We start from the raw sequence: 21,276 nt of genomic DNA, 5'->3' as shown, positions 1-21,276 counted from the left end.
GCCCCTCCCCTGCTCATGCTCTCTCTCTCAAAAATAAATAAATGTTAAAAATTTTAAAAATAAAAATAAAAAAATTCACATTTAAGATGTGTAATTTTTCAGTAAGCTTAAGAGTTTCTTTCTTTTTAAAAAAAAATTTTTTTAACGTTTATTCATTTTTGAGAGACAGAGACAGGGAAGGGCAGAGAAAGAGAGGGAGACAGAATCCAAAGCAGGCTCCAGGCTCTGAGCTGCCAGCACAGAGCCCGATGCGGGGCTTGAACTCACTTAACCAACAGAGCCACCCAAGCGCCCCTGATCTTTAAGGCTTTCTACCTAAGAGTTGGGGAAATTTTTCTCCTCAATTTCTCATTAAAATCAAAGGTACTTTTAATTGTGAAAGGCTTGATAAACACTAAAGCTATATTGGTAGTCTTCTTACTTTATTCTTAGGACATGAGTGGTTTAAAATGTCTTTAACTTTCATTTGTCTCTACACTCCTGAAAAATATCCTATGCCAGATGAGTCCTTATAAACATGAGTTCTCAGTTCACTATTAGAGATTCTGTGGCTTGCTGGAAAATAGAGGTGTAACTACTTAATTTATACCACTTGTCTTCTGCACACGCAAAATTGCCTTTTTTAATCTAGTCCATAGGAATTCTGTTCTTCTGTGAGCAGCATGTGTAACAAGATGCTCAGCCACTAGTTATAGAAGAAATGTAAATTGGGGCGCCTGGGTGGCGCAGTCGGTTAAGCGTCCGACTTCAGCCAGGTCACGATCTCGAAGTCCGGGAGTTCGAGCCCCGCGTCGGGCTCTGGGCTGATGGCTCAGAGCCTGGAGCCTGCTTCCGATTCTGTGTCTCCCTCTCTCTCTGCCCCTCCCCCGTTCATGCTCTGTCTCTCTCTGTCCCAAAAATAAATAAACGTTGAAAAAAAAAAATTAAAAAAAAAAAAAAAAGAAAAGAAGAAATGTAAATTAAAAGAATAATTGATATTTCAACTTTATTAAATCAACCCCCAGCCCCTCACCCCCTAAGCATCAAATCAGCAAAAAATGTGAGGCTGTACACTGGTAACTGGGGTATAGGTTGGAAATCTAAACTTTTTAATGTAGACAGTGCTGGCTCCCTACCCAATATTCACTCTCTTTTCTAACAGAACCCCCATTTTTGGCAGGCCTGACAGTGTTATCAGCTAAAAAATTATACTTTCCAGCTTTCTTTATAATTAGAAAATTTTATAGATTGCTGGCAAATAATACATAAATTGAGGGTTTCTTGTAATGTTTTGCTCCCCTGATATAGACAAGAGGGAGTGGTGCCGTTTTATTCTTTCTGGAATCTAGATATGAGGCAAGAGATAAAGCAACCATATCATGACTAAAAAGATGAAAGCTATTAAAATTGATGAAAGAGAAATCTGGACGTAGTCCAGGGCATTTAAGATATTGTAGAGCTGGGGCGCCTGGGTGGCGCAGTCGGTTAAGCGTCCGACTTCAGCCAGGTCACGATCTCACGGTCCGTGAGTTCGAGCCCCGTGTCGGGCTCTGGGCTGATGGCTCAGAGCCTGGAGCCTGTTTCCGATTCTGTGTCTCCCTCTCTCTGCCCCTCCCCCGTTCATGCTCTGTCTCTCTCTGTCCCAAAAATAAATAAACGTGGAAAAAAAAAAAATTAAAAAAAAAAAAAAAAGATATTGTAGAGCTGCTTTACCAACCCTGAACTTGTTACACCACAATTATTATGAGAAGCAAAAGTAAATCCCTAATTCTTAAAACCTCAGTTCAGTTTTCAAATGCAGTATTAATTGATAAACTCATTACTGGCAACCCTACTCTTGGGAACTTCTGGTCAAAGAAAGGAAAAAGTTTTATACATGAAGATATTCATGGTAGCATTTGCTATATGGGATTAACACTGAAAACAGATTAGATACCCAACAATGAGAGTGTTTAAATTATGGTAAAACACAATTTGGATTATTAGGCTATAATTTAAAAATCAGCTAAGATGTAACAAGATTCAAATGCAAAATTTCTAGTCAATTTGTAACTCGTGGCAAAACTACTGGTAGCTTGGTCCACAGGTATTTCCAATCCCCTCTTCCTTTCACTCCCCTGCCCCCCTCCCCTTTTCCTTTTCTACCTCTTACTGGAAAGACTGGAAAGGCTTACAATTTTGCTTCCCTACCCTTCTCCAAGCTACAGGTGATCCTGTTATACACTGTCGCCAACAGATGAACACAAATCTGCTATGAATTTCTGGAGAAGGTTTTGCCTTCATGACAAAAGAATCAGATGTGAAAGGCTCTGACTCCTTCCCCCTTTTTTGGTACTGAGTACAGACACATTGGCCTTGAACTGCAGTGGCCATCTTGTTACCACAAGGGAAAGGCCAAAAGATTCTCAGAGACACTGGTATTGTGGGATCAATCATGGAACCAATGCTAGTAGCCATCTCCTGTAGCTCCTCTAGACTTCTTGTTGTGTGAGAAAAATAATCCCCTACTGAAAAGCCATTGCTACTTGAATCTGTTAAAGTAGAAAATATTCCTAACCAACAAAGAAATAGATAAAAAAATACATAAATTATAAGTGATATGAATAAGAGATTTGACAGACAAAATGATGTGTTAAGAAAAAGTATTATTGAAAATGATGTTAAAAAGTTAACAAGTTAAAAAGAGAGTGAGACAGAGCGTGAGCGGGGGAGGGGCAGAGAGAGAGGGAGACACAGAATCTGAAGCAGACTCCGGGCTCTGTGCTAATAGCACAGAGCCTGATGAGGGGCTCTAACCCACGAACTGTGAGATCAGGACCTGAGCCGAAGTTGGGCACTTAACTGACTGAGCCACCCAGGCACCCCAATCAAAATTATCTTAATTCTAATAGTAAGGACATTTATCCATTATCTTTTGTCAAGAGTCAAACAAGATTTTTTTTTTAATGTTTATTTATTTTGAGAGAGAAATAGAGAGGAGTGGCAGAGAGAGGAAGAAAGAGAATCCCAAGCAGGCTCTATAATGTCAGTGCATAGCCCAATGTGGGGCTTGATCACACAAACTGTGAGGTCACGACCTGAGCCAAAACCAAGAGTTGGACTCAACTGACTGAGCCATCCAGGTGCCCCAAAAAACACATTTACAAGAAAAGTTCATGTGTATATATGTAAAAACACAATGAAACAGCACCTCTGTACAATTTCACCATACAGTTTCTGTACAGGATGCTTCACCAATAAATGGCACTCAATTTGTTTTAAAAGCATGTGATTACAGAAAACTGTTTAAACTATTCATCAAAAACTCGCTGGGATTTTCCAAAGATACTTTGGATATTCAAAGCAATGCAATTTATCTTCTGAATATCAAGTTGAGATGCACAGGTTAAGATGAAGATCCTTCAAATAGTGCTGAAGATACTTGAGTTGTCACTGTATATCCTCAGACTCAGGCTGCCTTCATCACCAGTATCTTCCATTGCTGAGAGATCAACTACATCAAGATGGTTCATCAGCTAAATCACGTTGGTCAAAATACCTAATAAAGAATTTAACGTATGTTTAAAAAATGTTAATAGCACTATTTGTAATAGCAAAACACCATAAATAACCCAAATATCCATCAATAAGGGCACTGGTTGAATAAATAACAGTACATCAACACAGTGGAAGACTATGAGGCTTCTGTAAAGAAGGAATGAGGAAAATACCTACACTGCTATAGTGCAGTTTCTAGGATTTAATAAGTGAAAAAAAAAAAATGCAAGGTACAGAACAGTATGTTTAGTATGCTATATTTGTGAGCATGTGTACAAATGCAGATATATTTATATATACTTGCTTATACTTTTAAAAAGAAACAATGAACGATAAACCAAAAATTTATAATAAAATGGAAAACTAAGGGGGAGAAAGGCTAAAGACGATAAAGGTGAATTCTAAAATATTTCAAATGTATCTTGAATTAAAATTTTAACTTTGGAATAATGTAAGTATTTTATGTAATTATAAAACAAGATAAAAAATAACCAAATGAAACAAAATTGCAGTAGAATGAAATATTTTTTACCTTCACTGGTAATTAAACACAAGTAAATAAAAATAATTTACATCTTTTTATTATGAAAATGGAAATATTTATATTAATTGAAAATGCCCAGTGTTGAATAGGAGATGGGCGGTCTCACTGACACTTTCTGGGAATACAGAAAGGTATGAGTTTCTGGAAGGGAAACTATTAATAAATATCTGTTTTAAAACTACATGCCTGGATGGCTCAGTCAGTTAAGCATCTGACTCTTGATTTCTGCTCAGGTCATGATCTCACAGGTTGAGTTCAAGACCCACATTGGGCTCCATGCTGACAGTGCAGAGCCTGCTTAGGTTTCTCTTTCTCCCCTCTGCCCCCCCACCTCAAAATAAATAAATAAACTTTAAAAAAAAGTACATGCATAAATAAATAAAACTACATGGCATGCCTTTCAACTTACTTCTAGGAGTTTGCCCTCAGGAAATAATAGGATCTTCACTGAAGCATTACTTACAGAGGAAAACTAGAACTATAGGGAATTGTGGGGCACCTGGGTGGGTCAGTCGGCTGAGTGTCTGATTTCAGCTCAGGTCATGATCTCATGGTTTGTGAGTTTAAGCCCCACATCAGGCTCTGTGCTGACAGCTCAGAGCCTGGGGCCTGCTTTGGATTCTCTGTCTCCCTCTCTCTGCCCCTTCCCCACTCACACTCCGTCTCTCTCTCAAAAATAAATAAACATTAAAAAAAATTAAAAAAAAATAGGGAATTGCGATACATATAATATTGTTTCTTTACACCTTAATTTACTCTGCTTGAAAATGAAAACAATAGGGGCGCCTGGGTGGCTCAGTCAGTTAAGCGGCTGACTTCGGCTCAGATCATGATCTCGCGGTCTGTGAGTTCGAGCCCCGCGTCGGGCTCTGTGCTGACAGCTCAGAGCCTGGAGCCTGTTTCAGATTCTGTGTCTCCCTCTCTCTGACCCTCCCCCGTTCATGCTCTGTCTCTCTCTGTCTCAAAAATAAATGTTAAAAAAAAAAAGAAAATTAAAAAAAAAAATGAAAACAATAGTCTCCATTAATAACACTATTATAAAGCAAGGAGCCAAGGGGTACTTACCTGCTAACCAGGCAGATTAATAAATTCAAAGCAGGAACCCGCTCATCATCTTTGCTGTCCTAAAGGGAAAAAAACAGAAAAATGTAGAGTTCTCCCTAATATTTCTGAAGCAAATTTGCTTTTAAGATGTAAAACATGAAAAATTTATTAGATAATAGTAATAATCACACTGCAATAGAAAACCTCAAAGAAAAAGGATAAAACTATAGAATTAATAACCCTTGAGGAACATCTAACATGATCTTTTGAAAAAAGATCCTCAACAGGGAAAAGAAACAGTTGAAGGCTCAAAGGAGAATAACTTGGGAGAGAGATCTTTTCTTGTTCCAAGTAGAGGAGCAAAAAAAAAAAAAACAAAAGGAGCCTATATCCTAACTAGACAGTAGTGAAAAAAATTATATAAAAATGTGTTAAAGAGCTTACAACTGAGGAGTGAAATCCTGGCTTCTAAATTTAAAAAAAAAAAAATTTTTTTTTTAATGTTTATTTATTTTTGAGAGAGAGAAACAGAGTGTGAGCTGGGGAGGGACAGAGAGAGAGGGAGACATAGAATCTGAAGCAGGCTCCAGGCTCTGAGCTGTCAGCACAGAGCCTGACGCGGGGCTCGAACCCATGAACTGTGAGATCATGACCTGAGCTGAAGTCGGACGCTTAACCACTGAGCCACCCAGGCACCCCTTCTAAATTAAGACATACCAGAGGGGCAACTAGGTGGCTCCATTGGTTGAGCATCCGCCTTTGGCTCAGGTCGTGATCTCACGGTTTGTGAGTTCAAGCCCCATGTCGGGCTCTGTACTGACAGCTCAGAGCCTGGAGCCTGCTTCAGATTCTGTGTCCCCCTCTCTCTGCCCCTCCCCCACTTGTGTTCTGTCTCAGTCTCTCAAAAATAAATAAATAAATGTAAAAAAAATAACAGACATACCAGAAACCAGTTCAGGTAAGGGTTCTCAATTGTAAAGAAGGTAGTTGCTGAACTGTATGTTTTATAAAGTGGTCTTACAGAGTATAAAATTTATTTATTCATTCATTCTTCATTTTAAGATTTTTTTAAAATTACTTTTTTAAAGTTTATTTTGGAGAGCTTGTGTGTGCACGAGCAGGAAAAAACGTGGAGAGAGAGGGAGAGAATCCCAAGTAGGCCCTGTGTTGACCGTGCAGAGCCCCATGTGGGGTTCGATCCACAAACCATGGTGAGATCATGACCTGAGCAGAAATCAGGAGTCAGACACTTAACTGACTGAGCCATCCAGGCACCCCAAGATTTTATTTTGTTAAAGTAATCTCCCACCCAACGTAGGGGCTTGAACTAACGGCCCCACAATCAAGGGTCACATGGCCTGCCAACTGAGCCAGCGAGGTGCCCCTGATATTTATTTTTATACATTTCAAGATATAGTCACAATAACCTATTGAGTAATGTTGTGACAGACATATCCCATGTTAATTCAAACTCAGGACAAACTTCCATGGTGTTAGTGTACTCAACTCTATGTGTCAAGTGCTATATGGAACAAAGCTAAATAAAACCTACTACTTGCTAATAGCACAGAAGATGAAATATCTGTATTAACTTTAATGAAAGGAAAAATGTGCTAAGTGCCCATAAAAAAGATACAAAGTATACTGGGAAAATAGAGGATACAGAGATTCTTCTTAATTGTTAGGATCAGGGAAAGTATCATAGAAAGTAGTGGAATGTGAGGCGGCCTGGGTAGCTGAGCTGGTTAAGCGTATGGCTTCGGCTCAGGTCATGATCTCAAGGTTTATGAGTTTTAGCCCTGCACTATTAGTGCAGAGCCTGCTTGGGATTCTCCCTTTCTCTCTGCACCTCCCCGGCTTGCACTCTCTCTCTCTCTCAAAATAAATGGATAAAAACTTAAAAAAAAGTAGTAGAATATGAGCCAGATTGTAAAAAGTAAATGGTATTTAGATGTAGAACTAGAAGCCTGAAAAGGCACTTCTGTAGAGGAAATAAATTCTAGGAACAAAACATGGGAAATATTTACTGAGTATTAGTAGCAAGTACATTTGGCTTGGAGTACAGGCCATATAAGTTAGTTTGGGCCATAGCACGGATGTTTAATAAAAATATTTTGGAGTAGTCAGTGGAGAACAAGTATACATTTTGTGGAAGGGAAAGAAGGGATGAAAGAAAAAATCACAAATGGGCTTAATCCAGCATAAAATTTATTTATAATGCTGCAGGCATGAGTTAGTTAAGCATCTGACTGGAGAAATTCAAAATAATCATTTTGTCAGAGACTGTTAGTTGACCATTCCAGCTTGTGTCCCCTTACTATTTAGCAAATGAAGCTCAGTTTTAGCTAAGGACACTGCCACCAGCTAAAAGTAAACATTTCCCACAGTTCCTTATGGCCATGTGACTAAATTTTGGCTAAATGAGCTATATAGCCAGATGTGCTTGTGGAACCTCTGGGAAACTTTATTAGAGGATACCTTTTCTTCTTTCTAGCTTCCTAAAAGCAAATAATATAGTTATTATATTATATATATCCAGCAGCTGTCCTGGATCATGAGCTGAGCTTGAAGATGGAAGCCACGAAGCAGAACTGAAAGGCCTGGGTTACTGCCATCTTAGATCTGATCTATCCACTTGTAGACTTTCCTTATTTAAATTTTTCTTTTTCTTTAAGTAGGCTCCACACAGAGCCCAATTTGGGGCTTGAACTCATGACCATGAGATCAAGCCTAGAAGGTAGACAATTAACTGATTGAGCTACCCAGGAACCCCTTAATATTTATTTCTTTTAAACTTGATTTAAGTCATCTCTACACTCAATGTGGGGCTTGAATGATGACCCCGAGATCAAGTCACATGCTCTTCAGACTAAGCCAGCCAGGCACCCCCAGACTTCTTTTATCTGAGAAAAAAACAGTTCCATTTTGTTTAACCTGTTATTTTAGGCCTATTTTTATTATGTGCCTAAATCTAACCTCCACTAATAAAATATTCCACATTTTCCTATTTCAATGGGATCCTTTTTATCACCATATAAATTGAAGAGTGCTTTCAATTTGAAATAGTAAGTTGTAACTTACCACTAAGAGTCTTACTTCAGAGCACCTTCTTGCAAGCTGCCGAATCAGTGAATGAGCCTCAGGTAATAAAGGTTTTTCAAGACAAGCCAATAAAGCATAAAGCCACCTTCCCTAAACAGGATTTTAAAAGGTAGTAAGTAGCAAATACTACACTATAAGTTTAACTTAAAAATGTCCAATGTTGTGTCTGGTTATTTGCTATGGATAACTTTATGTAACATTTAACTGTATTATGTTTGGATACAGACAACAAAGGATCATCTAGACAGCCAGCTGATCTCTTTTGTATCCTCTTACTATAAACACAGAACATCAGACACTTCAAAATTCCCTTAGCCCTAAAGAGTTCATTTCAGAGGTTCTTACTATAAATGAAGTCCTAATTCATGACCAGAAAACTACATTAAGAAGTGTGTAAGTCCATGCAAAAATTAAGATACATTTTTTCCTCTTCCGTCCATAGACAGATACATGAATAATTTTATAATTTTATAACTCTGTCCCCTGTGTCTATACAAAGGAACTATACTCTAGATGAAATAATGTTTTGATACTTCTATACTTCTATTAAGTACCATGGCAAATGAAATCTATCCCCATCCTCTTTTAAAATGGTTTTTTCAGACCACTAAAAATAAATAAAATAAAATAGGTTTTTTTCTTTTCAATTACAAAAGGAATATATACTTAATGCAGAAAAACTGAAGAATACAAAAAGCACAAACAAATAAACCTGCAATCCCACCATTCAGATAAAATTTTTGCTAAAACTTAAAAAATGTTCATCTTTTTCCTATTTACACATACAACTTTTAAAAGATAAAGTTTTATCATTATTGTAACATTAATAGTGGGGTAATAACATTTTGTTACCATCTCTTTTACTTGCAATACATAATAAATATCTCCCAACATTGTTAAATGGGATTAACGAGGGAATGTTATTAATCTCAACATAGCACTTATATAAATACTCTTTAACCAAGTACTTATCATACTTTCCTATCATAGCTGGTTTATTCTTTCTTTCCCCCAAACTCTGTGAGGTTATAATGATACATATTATACCCCTAGGACTCAGTCTAGAGTTGGAACACAACAGGAGCTTAATTAAAATATTTGTGAAATGAATGTTCCATTTTGGATGCACCAAAACTTACTTAGCCAATTTCCTATTATTGAGCACTTAAGAGGTTTAATTTGTTGCTGTTATATAAAAAATAGTGTGATAAATATCCTTAAAATAAGTTTTAGAGCATTTCTCATTGATTTCTTGGGCTAAATTCCTAGAAATAAAATGGTGGTATCAAAGCGTATGTATGTTCATAAAGGTTTCTGAGATACAACCACTAAATTTTACTCCATAAAAGATGTATCCAATTATATTTCTACCAGCAGTGTATATGACAGAGTTTAATCTGAGCAATACATCACTTTGGAGAAACCTAAAGAATATTAGAACAACGGTTACATAGCAATTTATGCAACAAAAGTAAATTAGCTCCTCAAGCAACCCCAAAATCAATAAAACTTTTTCCTAAACAAAAGATTCACATCTAGGTTTTTTTAAATAAATAGTAAGTGGAATTCTCTTCTATATCAAAAAAGCTATTGTACATTTAAACTTGACTCACATGTTCAGCACCACATTTACTATATATAGCTGGCATTCAGGTATTCAAATGGTGCTTAAACCTCTGATTGTCTAAGATTTATACTGAGAGGTTCCTTTTTTCAAAGGTCAGCAAACAGTGAGCACACTGTGGCATACTAAAACATAAAACCCACCACAAAATAGCAAAAAATTTTCCTTAATACTTTTATATTTGGATGAAAAATGAGGCTGTATTTCTCAAAAAAAATATTAAAGTAATCCCAAGTACAGAAATTTTCAAAAAGAGTTCCATTTTCCTTTTGTTAGTATATGATAAGCAAACTTCATTATCTAGGTTTTTCCTTTAAACACTGATATTCTCAATAGGAGTGTTCTGATGGTATGGTTACTTGGATACAGAAATTGAACACTGTTGATTTAAGAGACAGTTACTCAAAGTTAGACTCAAAGGATTAACTAGGTTACAAGTTAGTAAAGCAGTTGTCATTGGTTCAGAAACACTTCGATGGTTTCTCTGGCAAATACAGTTACTTTTTGGTAATATGCTTTCACTAATTAATAGGAAAAGCCAAACTTACCACCCTCTTCAGTGAGTAATCTTTAGAAGTTAAAAAAATAAAAAATAAAAAAAAATCTTACAGCACAGAGTTAAAAAAATAAAGATTAAAGGAAGAGAAGGAAAACAGGTCATGTAATACTGCTAAAAGGTCACTATCAGACAGAAAGAATCGATACAGAATTTAGAGTTCAATACACAGATGCCAATGAACAAGTAACACGAATATGAACAAAGTTTTCTATTGAAGGTATAGCTAATATACTAATGCATGGGAAAAATATTGTTTCACTGACACTGAAAGAAATATAAATTGTCTTTAATTTGAAATACTACTATAAATTCACTCCATTTGAAAACAGAAATTATAAAATGTTAGATTGAACCATACTGAATTACTGATAATCAAATGTTTTTAAACTACAGAAATAGCAATTGCATATGGTTCCAGAAAAATAGAGTTGCAGGGAAAAGAAATAAGAATCCTTTGCTGATGGCATTCTTAACTAGTTCATTCCTTTTGGAAAGCAATCTGGGAGAGTGTTACAAATGCTTATAAAACCTTGACCCAATAATTATATTCTAGCAATATCCTAAGAAATTGACAATTAAAATGAAATTAATATAAATGTTTATAATTTAGTCATGATTGTAAAATATAAGGAAGAACTCAAATGATCATAATGAGAGAATCAAAGTAAACTATAAGGCATTAAGACAATGGAAATTATGTGAATTATATTATCATACGGAAACATATATATGTAATATGAGCTAAAAATTCCAGAATAATACGTTAATTATACTATGAAAAAGACATGTTTGAGCACTGAATCAGAAACAGTGATTTATTTTTTTAATTTTTGTTTATTTTTTTTTAATGCTTTTATTTATTTTTGAGAGAGAAGGACAAAGCCCGAGTTGGGGAGGAGCAGAAAGAGTGGGAGACACAGAATTGGAAGCAGGCTCCAGGCTCTGAGCTGTCAGCACAGAGCCCAATTTGGGGCTCAAACTCATAAACCGTGAGATCATGACCTGAGTGAAAGTCGGACACTTAACCAACTGAGCCACCCAGGTGCCCCAACAGTGATTTATTTTGATTTATTTTTTGGAAGCAATGATTTTAAACATTGTTTTCCCCTTAAGAAAAGTACATGTAACATAGCAGAGACTTAAAAGAATAAAATACAAAAACAAAAAATGAAAATCTAGTGATAAAGGATATCACCATCATACTTATGTAAGAGCCTTATCTAAGCCAGTTGGCTGAATGGCAAGCTTAGAAATTTGTACACTATATAATGTTGGTTTATCTGTTTCTCCCAGACAGATTCTAAACTTCTGGAGGGCAAAGATTATATCTTATGCTTTGACAGGGAGCTTTGGAGCCTCAGGTACACTCTTTTACAAGTATCTTTAACTATAAAAAATACATGTTTCTAAAAATCAAATCTAGCTTCAAAGGACAATAAAATTTCTTACTAGGGGATTAATGCAGATAATTCATTTATATAATGCCCATCAAACTGACCCCGTTTTTGAAGGTGAAAAATGAACTGTGAATATAAACCTATAAAGTAGAGGGGCCATTGAAGCGTAGTTGTTAAGAGTATAGCCAGACTGCTGGGGTGTGAATCTCTGTTCTGCCAGTTATGAGATGTGTGATCTTAAGCAAGTTACTGAATCCTTATGTGCTCCAGTTTCCTTATCTGTAAAATGCAAATAACAGCTCATAGGTTACTGGAGGACTCAAGGAGTCACTATATTCAAAGTTCTTAGAGTAATGCCTGGCACATAGTGCTTGGTATTATTGTTGGCATTTACTATTCTTTTGTGGATTGGATTTCAAAGCCATTTGAGAAAATGTATTTCAAACTTTGTTAAGCCAGTCAAAATGGGACCTCCAGACTGGATGCCAGTTTGTAACTGTTTGTTACTATACTGCCATGAGATATGTTGCTTCTCTGAGGATATAAATCAACTCTTTAGTTGACTTTTTCTAAGGCAAGTCTTTTTCAACAAAAGAAGTAGCATGTTGATTTGCATGCTAGCATAAATTACTAATTTCAGTGCAAACAAACATAGTTTACATCATACACATAATTATACACAGGTATGATATACATAAACATGTTAGTCATATCTCATATATGAAATAAGTATGTATAATTTTGTCTGCATTATTAAAATAAAAAGAAGCAATACTACCAATTCTGGAGTAAAGTCTCTTTCTCCAAACCAATTACTCAGATATTCCAAGACACTAGTTACTGTTGCCTAAAAAAAGGAGAAAGGGGAAGTGGAAGAAATGAATTAGTAATAAAACAAAGACAAGTTCAACCTGGGTTTCATTAAGTTTAGTTAGAAAACAACTCTGATATTTAAAATGGTCCCATTCTTTAGACTTCCAGAGAAAATTATGACTGTATTTAGTAATTGGTTAGGTGGCTCACTCAGTGAGAAGACTTTTTAGGCAAATATTCTTATATACTTTCAAGTATCAATATCTTGGTTTAAATCCTAGGATTTAGTTTGTAACTACTAATTTAGTTTATAAATACTCAAAAAATTCCATGTGCTCTAAAAAAAAATCTTTGCATAAATACCTTCAAGTTATTTTCATTAAGTCAAAGTAAAAATATAAAAAAAAAGTTACTGTGGAGAAAGATCTGTTTTAAAGCTATATAGACAGAATTTATTAAACTGTTGAAAATATTCTCTCGCTTATTCAAGTATAGTTGGACACTGAGAATGACTACTACAGCATTTAATGCAAATGATCAAGTAAGTGAAACTGTTAGCCAGTATATGATTTACAACAGCGTATGACCCTTAAAAAAATTTATCTTCCAAGGGCACCTAGTGCTATGTGAAGGCAAAACAATCAAAATTTTTACTTGCTCTTTAAGTAGGTAATAGAATTCCTCATCCTAAAAGACTGAAGAACCAAAGTACATTTTTCTCCCCTTTTGTCTAAGAAATTATTTCATTCTTTTTCTTTTTAATTTTTTTTTTTTTTTTAATGCTTAATTTTGAGAGGTAAAGAGAGACAGACCATAAGCAGGGGAGGGGCAGAGAGAAGGAGACAGAATCCGAGGCAGACTCCAGGCTCTAAGCTGTCAACACAGAGCCCAATGTTGGGCTTGAACTCACTAACTGCTAGATCATGACATGAGCCGAAGTCAGAGGCTTAATCAACTGAGCCACCCAGGCGCCCCTGTGTATTTCATAGCAATTTCACCTTCATTTTACTTCAAATCCCAAAATCTAAGACTTATAACTGAAATGTACACAATTGAATAGTTTAGCAAAATGATTTAGCATGAGCTCTGGAATTAGGTCAAACTGGGATTGAATCCCAGTGTTGCCATTAAATTTTGCTGAAAAACCATCTCCAATTCTGTTTCCTAATCCATAAAAGTTGGATATTAATAACTCCCCATAAAGGGTTATATTGGTGATTAAATAAGAACTCTTCAAGAGTTTAGGACAGGATCTTACATATTGTAAGTGTTCAATAAATGTATTCATAATACTTTCATACACATTGGAAATAAAAGAATAAATACATCCTTATTATGGATTTTACCTGATTCATTCTGCTAACAATACTAAGCAAGGGAGGAAAACCAATCTGAAAGAAAAATGAGACTGAAATTTACTAAATGGTATTATAAAGGAGGTATTGAAAAATGTTTTTCAATTTGACTACATAAATTTAAAGATAATGATTTTAGTAATTAAAATGTTAAAGTATGAAATTTCTTAAAATGATAATATGAAAAAATTGATACTATGACAATAACATGTTGTATACACTTTTTCAAAATCTTCAGCTAAAGCTAACATTTTAGGAATTAAAGGTACTTGACTTAGAGTGATTTTTTTTCAAACCTAATCTGATTCAGTTAAAAAAGTACGCTGAAGTTTAATGCTGGGATCCCTCATTATGAAAACAGCACTGATTTCTGAGAAAGTTAAGAGGATATGCATTAACTCTGCGTCCTTAAATGGTTCTTTCACATGGTGTATTTTACTTGTATATATAAGTAAAATAAATACAATAAATTTTAATAAGTTTTAATTGTCAAATTAAAATACATTTTGAAATGTAACATACATTATGGAAATTACCCAGAAGAACAACAGATTGTGTAAGAAACAGTGTCAAGATAGCTAGCTTATAGATCTGAATTTACTTATACCCCTACCACCATGTGTAAGAGTGCCTATTTTCCCAACCCTTGTTGACACAGAATATCAAATTTCCTTTGTCAATGTTAGCTGGAAAATAGCAGCTCAGTGGACTTATATTTCTATTACAAGTGAATGCGGGCATCTTCTCATGTAACAGAAATTCATATTTTTCTTTCTGTGAGCTACTTATATCCTTTGCCTTTTCTGTTTTAATTGGGTTCTTGATCTTTTCATGATTTTTGGAGATTTTACATTTTTTGGACCAATTAGTTTTTGTTGTTTTGTGAAGTGTTGTTAACACTTCATCTCCAGAATATGAAATCTACTAAGTATTTTTTTTTAGGTTTATTTATTTATTTTGAGAGAGAAAAAAAGAGTGCACGCATGCAAGTGGGGGAAGAATATAGAGAAAGGGGGAGAGAGAGAATCCCAAGCAGTCTTCCCACTGTCAGGGCAGAGCCTGACGCAGGACTCAAACTCAGGAACCGTGAGATCATGACCTGAGCCACAACCAAGAGTCAAGAGTTGGATGCTTAACCAGTCAAGCCTCTCAGGTGCCCCTGAAATCTACTAAGCATTTTTAAGCATCTGTGTCATGTTTTCCTTTGTTTCCCTGACGACTCAAAACTCATAACCCAGGCTAAAAAAAAGCCCTGGGGGCACCTGAGCGGTTCAAGCACCCGACTTTCACTCAGGTCGTGATCTCACAGTTCTGAGTTTCAGCCCCGCATTGGGCCTTGCACTGAAAGCACAGAGCCCACTTTAGATCCTCTGTCTCCTCTCTTTGCCCCTCCGTTGCTTGCACGCATGTGCACGTGTGCGTGGTTCTCTCTCAAAAATAAAAATAAACATTAAAAAGAAAAAACAAAAACCCTGAATTTTATCTAACTCACAAAATTATCACATAGCTAAAACCTAAGAGATAAGAAGCCCACCTAAGAAAGGTCACAGTACACTGTTTCAAAAACTGGGCTGCACATTTTTAAGTTAAAGAGCCACTTAACTAAGTCATAGGTTGGCAAACATTTTCTGTAAAGAGGCAAACAGTAAGTATTTTAGGCTTCGCAGGCCACACACGGTCTCAGTTGCTTAGTATTATAAAAAACAGTCGTAGCTCATTGGCTGCACAAAAACGGGCTGCAGACTAGATTCGGCCTAGGCTGTAGTTTGTGAAGTCTTTATGTTAAATTACACACCAAAATTAGAACACTTTTGTTTTGTTTATCCACATATCACCTACTTGTACATAATCGATTCCAGGACCTTCACTTGTAGCTGGTCCCACAGCCCCTTCAGCACATAACCTTTCACCCAGACAAAATTTTTTCCAGCCTTCTTCATCTTCAGACTTTGGCTAAAAGAAAAAGAAAAAAAAAAAAAAAAAAAGGAATTTACTTATTTCTATGTATTTTTCTCTTACTGAATAGTAAAAAAAGAAGTGAGGTCCTCTGTATTCCCACAACTTCAACACAAAGATATGGTACCTGTTATGGGCTGAATTTTGTCTTACCAAAATTCGTATGTTGAAGCCCTAACTTCCAGTATCTTAGACTGTGACTGTATCTGGAGACAGGACCTTTATAATGGATTATATTAAAATCAGGTTTTTAGGGTGGGCTTTCATCCAATCTGACTAGTGTCCTTATAAGAGGAAATTCAGACATACCAAGAGGCACTAGAGGCACTAGAGATGCTTGTGCACATAGGAAAGACCATGTGAGGACACAGCGAGAAGATGGCCATCTGCAAGCCAGAGAGGCCTCAAGAGGAGTCAAACCTACTAACACCTTGATCTGAGACTTCCCAGTCTATAGAGCTGTGAGAAAATAAATTACTGTTTGTTAAAACACCCAATCTGTAGTGTTTTGTTATGGCAGCTCTAGCAAACTAATACAGTGCCCAAGTGTTACACATTACGTGGGGCATGTCTAGTTTGGATCACACTTTAATGGACACTAACAAACAAGAGTAGGCTCAGAAAAGGGTGATAAAGATGGAAACTGGTATGGAAAAAAACACACTAAGAATGTTTATAAGAACAAAGGATGTTTAAACCAGGGAAAGAGACAGGATGATGTACTTCACATACCTGGAAGGGCAGTTCAGTCAAAGAAAGAATAGGTTTATACTACATCATCAAATGTAGGACCAGTGGGGAGAGGCATTCGGCTCAATGTAACCACATTAAGAAACAATTTTTATTTGTACATATCAACTTGCACATTACTTTGCATAGGTACAGTTTTTCCCCCTGAGGATAAATAGCTTTCATTAGAGTCTCAGGACAGATATGAGACCCCGAAAAGGTCTATTGTACTAAAACAATGTATTTGCCCTTTCCATTATTCCATTAGGTCAGAGACTATTTCTGCTTCAGGTAACACTGAATAATTCCCAGATTATTAACTACAGCAGGTACTTTATAATAAATGATTGAATAGATCAATAAATGTTTATATTTACATAGTTGCTTTAAATGTCAGAATGCTTTAGACATTTTTCATTTCATTATTTATGTAACGATTACTTTTGCCATGATGAACATGTTATTGCTATTAATATTCCACTGTTTTGATGGACCAGAATTTATTCAATCAATTATGTTAGGTCATTTACATTTTTGACAAAATTATGTTGTCATAATGTTACTGATGCAGCTTCTTTTTAAATTAGTAAGCATGTACCCTAAAGTCCTGATGCTGAGCAAGAAAAAAAAAATCTACTCATCTACCCTTCCTTCCCTACCCCCTTTTTACCAGGAGGCCTCACAACACGGCAAAAGGCTTTATAGCCAAACAAACTTCAATTTGCGTTTCAGCTATCCCTTTTATGAGTTAAATGACTGTGGGCAAGTAACGTTAGTTCATTTCACACTTTTCCTAGAGCAGAGCTTTCAATTGGTATGGAGAAGAAAGTAGAGTCTATATAGTGAATCTCTCAGCTTTCAACTAGTAGTCCAAGGCTATGCAAGCCGCCTCCTCTGTTTATCCCAGTGTGTCACCATGTAAAAGACATTAGGAAGCACTGCCTATAGGAAGCTTCTAAAACCTGGAATCTACCAGCTACCTGAAACTGTGAGCAAAACTGTGTGCTGGGGCACACAATTTTCTCCTTTGAAGATAAATAACTTGCGTTTGATTCTCAGGAAGAACATGAGACTCCCTAAAACATTAAAAGTATTGTCCTGGAACAATGTATCCATCTCTTCCCCAACTCCCCTTTTTATTCAGTAGTCCAGAGAGAACATATTTCCTGAAGAGTTTAAAATTATATCTAAGTTGATAAAGCACAGAAAATACTACTTTCTAGTATGCATGACGGGCTTTAGCAAAATGTCTGTGGTATGGCACCATTACCTCACTGAATCTTTTTGTAAATACTGAAAATATATTTATTTTCTTTCTTTAAAAAATATATTTATTTTCTAAAAAAGCAATGTCTAGAAGAACTCTTAAAATTTGTAGAGGCCTAACAATACCTATCCAAAGCCTCTCAAGATGCTATGGATTAAAACTGTCATAAAATAACAGCTTGCATTACTGATTCTATATTTTTAAGACCACCAATATAATGGAATTGTTTCTATTAATGGTCAGTGAAAAGGAACAAAAATAATATAGGTTAAGTAGGTGAATCTTTAAAGACTGGCAATAAATAGGAACCGTCTCAAATAGGTACACATTGTACAACTTAAAGAAACTTACATACCATGGTCACATTACTGTCCAACTGTTGTGATTTCCAGTGACTTCTATGTCTGATCACACTCTGAAGGAAGAAAAGTTAGACAAGCGATCTCCAGTGAATGGATAACTAAAAAGAAATCAGCTGTGCAACATTCTAACAATCCTGAAATTTGGAAAACATGTTTCAAACTGTATTATCTCTAATAATTATTATTTGGTAATTGATTCATAAATATTTTAACTTCATCCTTCAGAATAATGAATCTTATTTTTACAACTATGGTCTAAGAACAGAAATAAATCTTCATGGAGGAAGGGAGGGAGGGGAGAGAGGTTTAATTTGGTTTAAATAAAGTACACTCACCTGTCGAACAGATGAAAACTGTGCCACTTGTTGTTGTTGCCACTGAAGTGTGGGAGAATATCCTTCAGGAGCAGGCTGGCATCCTGAAAGCTAGAGATCAATTCATAAATATTACAGTAAATGTCAGTGGTATAAGTAGAATCTCATGCCTCTGTAAAGTAAAAGCAGAATCAAGATGAAGAGTAATAAAGTAGATGATGAAGACCATATAAGAAAAATACTATACTTTTTGCACATGCAAAACATAGGCCTTTCACTTTACTATTTATGTTCAAATTTAAACATTAGTAAACGGGGAGCCTGGGTGGTTCAGGCTATGATCTCATGGTTCCTGAGTTTGAGCCTGGAGCCTGGTTTGGATTCTGTGTCTCCCTTTCTTTCTGCCCCTCCCCGACTTGAGCGCACGCGCTCGCTCTCGCTCTCTCTCAAACAAACACACATTAAACATTAGGAAATGATCCTTGCATAGTCACTTCAATAAGAGCAATCTGGAATGGTTCATAGGTGAAGTTTCTAAACTAAGAAATATTATATGAGTCCTGAAGATATAATCTAGTCCTATCTTTCTATAATAACAAAACTGTTTGGGGCGCCTGGGTGGCTCAGTTGGTTAAGTGTCTGACTTTAGCTTAGGTCGTGATCTTACGGTTTGTGGGTTCGAGCCCCATATCAAGCTCTGTGCCGATAGCTCAGAGCCTGGAGCCTGATTCTGATTTTTTGTCTCCCTCTCTCTCTCTGCCCTTCCCCTGCTCTCCCTCTGTCTCTCTCTCAAAATAAATAAACATTAAAAAAAAAAATTAAAAAAAATAACAAAACTTTGGAAACAAACAGATACATCACAAATAAAGGATTTTGGTATGGGTACAATGTTCTCAAATAATTTAAGACACTTGACTTTACAAGGGCTACTTCAGCTTCCTAAGAAGCACAACAGTTCAAAATTAATCACATACTGCCTTGAAATAAAACAGTACGGCCACTTTTTAAAAGCTAAGTATATAAGACCTCTTCCATCAACTAAAAACTTATAAATAGGAATGATATGAAACATTACAGTATCTAAGTTAAAATTTCCTGATTATAAACATCAGATAAAGAAATTACTTAGAACATAAAAGGAAAAGGACTTATCACAATTTACAAACTGCTGCTTTCCTTTGACCTTAGGTTAAATAGTAAGTTCCCAAAGAGATCTTCTGTGACTACTTTATCTTGTTACTTATTGGTCATTATACATTTAATTTTCTTCATAGCAATAGTCACAATATATAATTATTACTTTGCTTGTTTGCTCTCTGTCTTCCTCAGGAGAATGTAAACTCTGCTAGGGTAGGGATTTTTCTGTCTTATTCTCTGTTGTATTCCCAGTGAGTGGCACAACCTAGTTGCTTAATTAAAAAATATGCTGGATATGTGGTGCCTGGATGGCTCAGTCAGTTAAGCGTCTGACTCTTGATTTCAGCTCAGGTCATGATCTTGCAGTTCATGAGTTCAAGCCCCATATCAGGCGTGCTTGGGATTCTCTGTCTTCCTCTCTCTCTGCACCTCCCCTGCTTTCTCTCTCTCTCTCAAAATAAATAAATAAACACTTAAAAAAATATTCTGGATAATATAAATGAAAAACATGTTCAAGGTGTTCATCAAGTTAGAAAAATGTAAGAAACTTGAGTTTCTATTCTTAAAAAACAAAACCCAGTCAAATTCAAAACATGCAAACTATACTAAATAAGATTAAACACCAGTCCAAGAATAATTATGAAGACAACTGGGAAAAGGTTCCCTAAAAATAAAGGATAGTGTAAGTAACCTATTTAAAGAGTCCTTTAGGATTGGATCACCTCCTTAAAATATGATCAGTAAGTCTTCATGAATGCCAGGGTTACTGAAAACCTCTCTGGAAGCAGTAAATGCCAACTGTCCTTTTGGGGAAAAAGTACAAGTTAATGTCTAAAGTCACAGGGAGTAGTCAAATCTTACATATATCATCAGAGATACTGTGGGATACCATAGCATTGATCTTTCAATTCCGGCGGGGGCGGGGGCGGGGGCGGGGAGGAAGAATCCCCTGCTGGGTAGTATAACTTACAGAAACATTCACACTTTGCTTCCTTTTCAACTTCTTTGGGTCAATTTGAGCTACCACAACATCTGGGCATTGAGCTGCTTCAATCCTACAAACAAGTAATAAATCCAAGAAATGTGATTACGGCTGTGCTTTGTTCATGTGTAGTAAAACAAGCGATCCATTTCTACAGTTCTTAACGAAATTAGAAAACAAAGTTCAGAATTGCAATTGAAGTACTAAACAATATATTTCTGAAATTAACTGGACTGAAAGCAAGGAATTTAAGAGCACCAAACTTGACACAGGTAAAACTCGCCCATATAAAGATATAATCAAGTGATCCTGATTCGACCCTACCTCGCGAGAGATTGGGGACGGACACAGAGGCGGGGGCAGAGCGCTTTATCACATTTAGGGGGCAGAGAGGACGACCAGCCCACCCTCAAGGGTCAGATCACTCACTGGACCCGCCTCAAGTATTCCTGAGGCGTGCTCGGGGGTACGGAGGGATCAAAACTTTCTGTCAAGTCGCAGGGCTCCACTGGCAACAGCCGGGGCATCAACTCTTCTACTGCAGACTCTGCTGGTATCCACGCCATGGTTTTTAA

At 36.2% G+C, this 21,276-nt stretch overlaps 1 protein-coding gene across 4 annotated transcripts; it reads right to left on the bottom strand.

Annotated features, from left to right (window-relative positions):
• Positions 1-3,093: 3,093 nt before the first annotated feature.
• Positions 3,094-21,276, bottom strand: GEMIN2 (gem nuclear organelle associated protein 2). Of its 4 annotated transcripts, XM_047075635.1 has the most exons (10): positions 21,131-21,276; positions 20,690-20,774; positions 18,604-18,693; positions 18,262-18,321; positions 15,794-15,907; positions 13,946-13,990; positions 12,565-12,633; positions 8,186-8,296; positions 5,126-5,184; positions 3,094-3,517 (listed from the first exon to the last, which is right to left on the bottom strand). In XM_047075635.1, the coding sequence occupies exons 1-10, from the start codon at positions 21,265-21,267 to the stop codon at positions 3,478-3,480; spliced, it is 810 nt and encodes a 269-aa protein (XP_046931591.1). In that variant the 5' UTR covers positions 21,268-21,276; the 3' UTR covers positions 3,094-3,477. The 4 variants fall into 4 exon arrangements, with proteins under 4 accessions (XP_046931591.1, XP_046931589.1, XP_046931588.1 ...); XM_047075633.1 differs by lacking the exon at positions 8,186-8,296 and having other exon boundaries at positions 21,131-21,274; XM_047075632.1 differs by lacking the exon at positions 13,946-13,990 and having other exon boundaries at positions 21,131-21,274.

This window comes from Lynx rufus, unplaced genomic scaffold (assembly GCF_022079265.1).
Source record: "Lynx rufus isolate CCGP_SWC_20201006 ecotype Redwood Valley unplaced genomic scaffold, mLynRuf1.p SCAF_13, whole genome shotgun sequence".
Classification (NCBI taxonomy): domain Eukaryota; kingdom Metazoa; phylum Chordata; class Mammalia; order Carnivora; family Felidae; genus Lynx; species Lynx rufus.
This window is presented reverse-complemented; position numbering and strand designations above follow the sequence as displayed.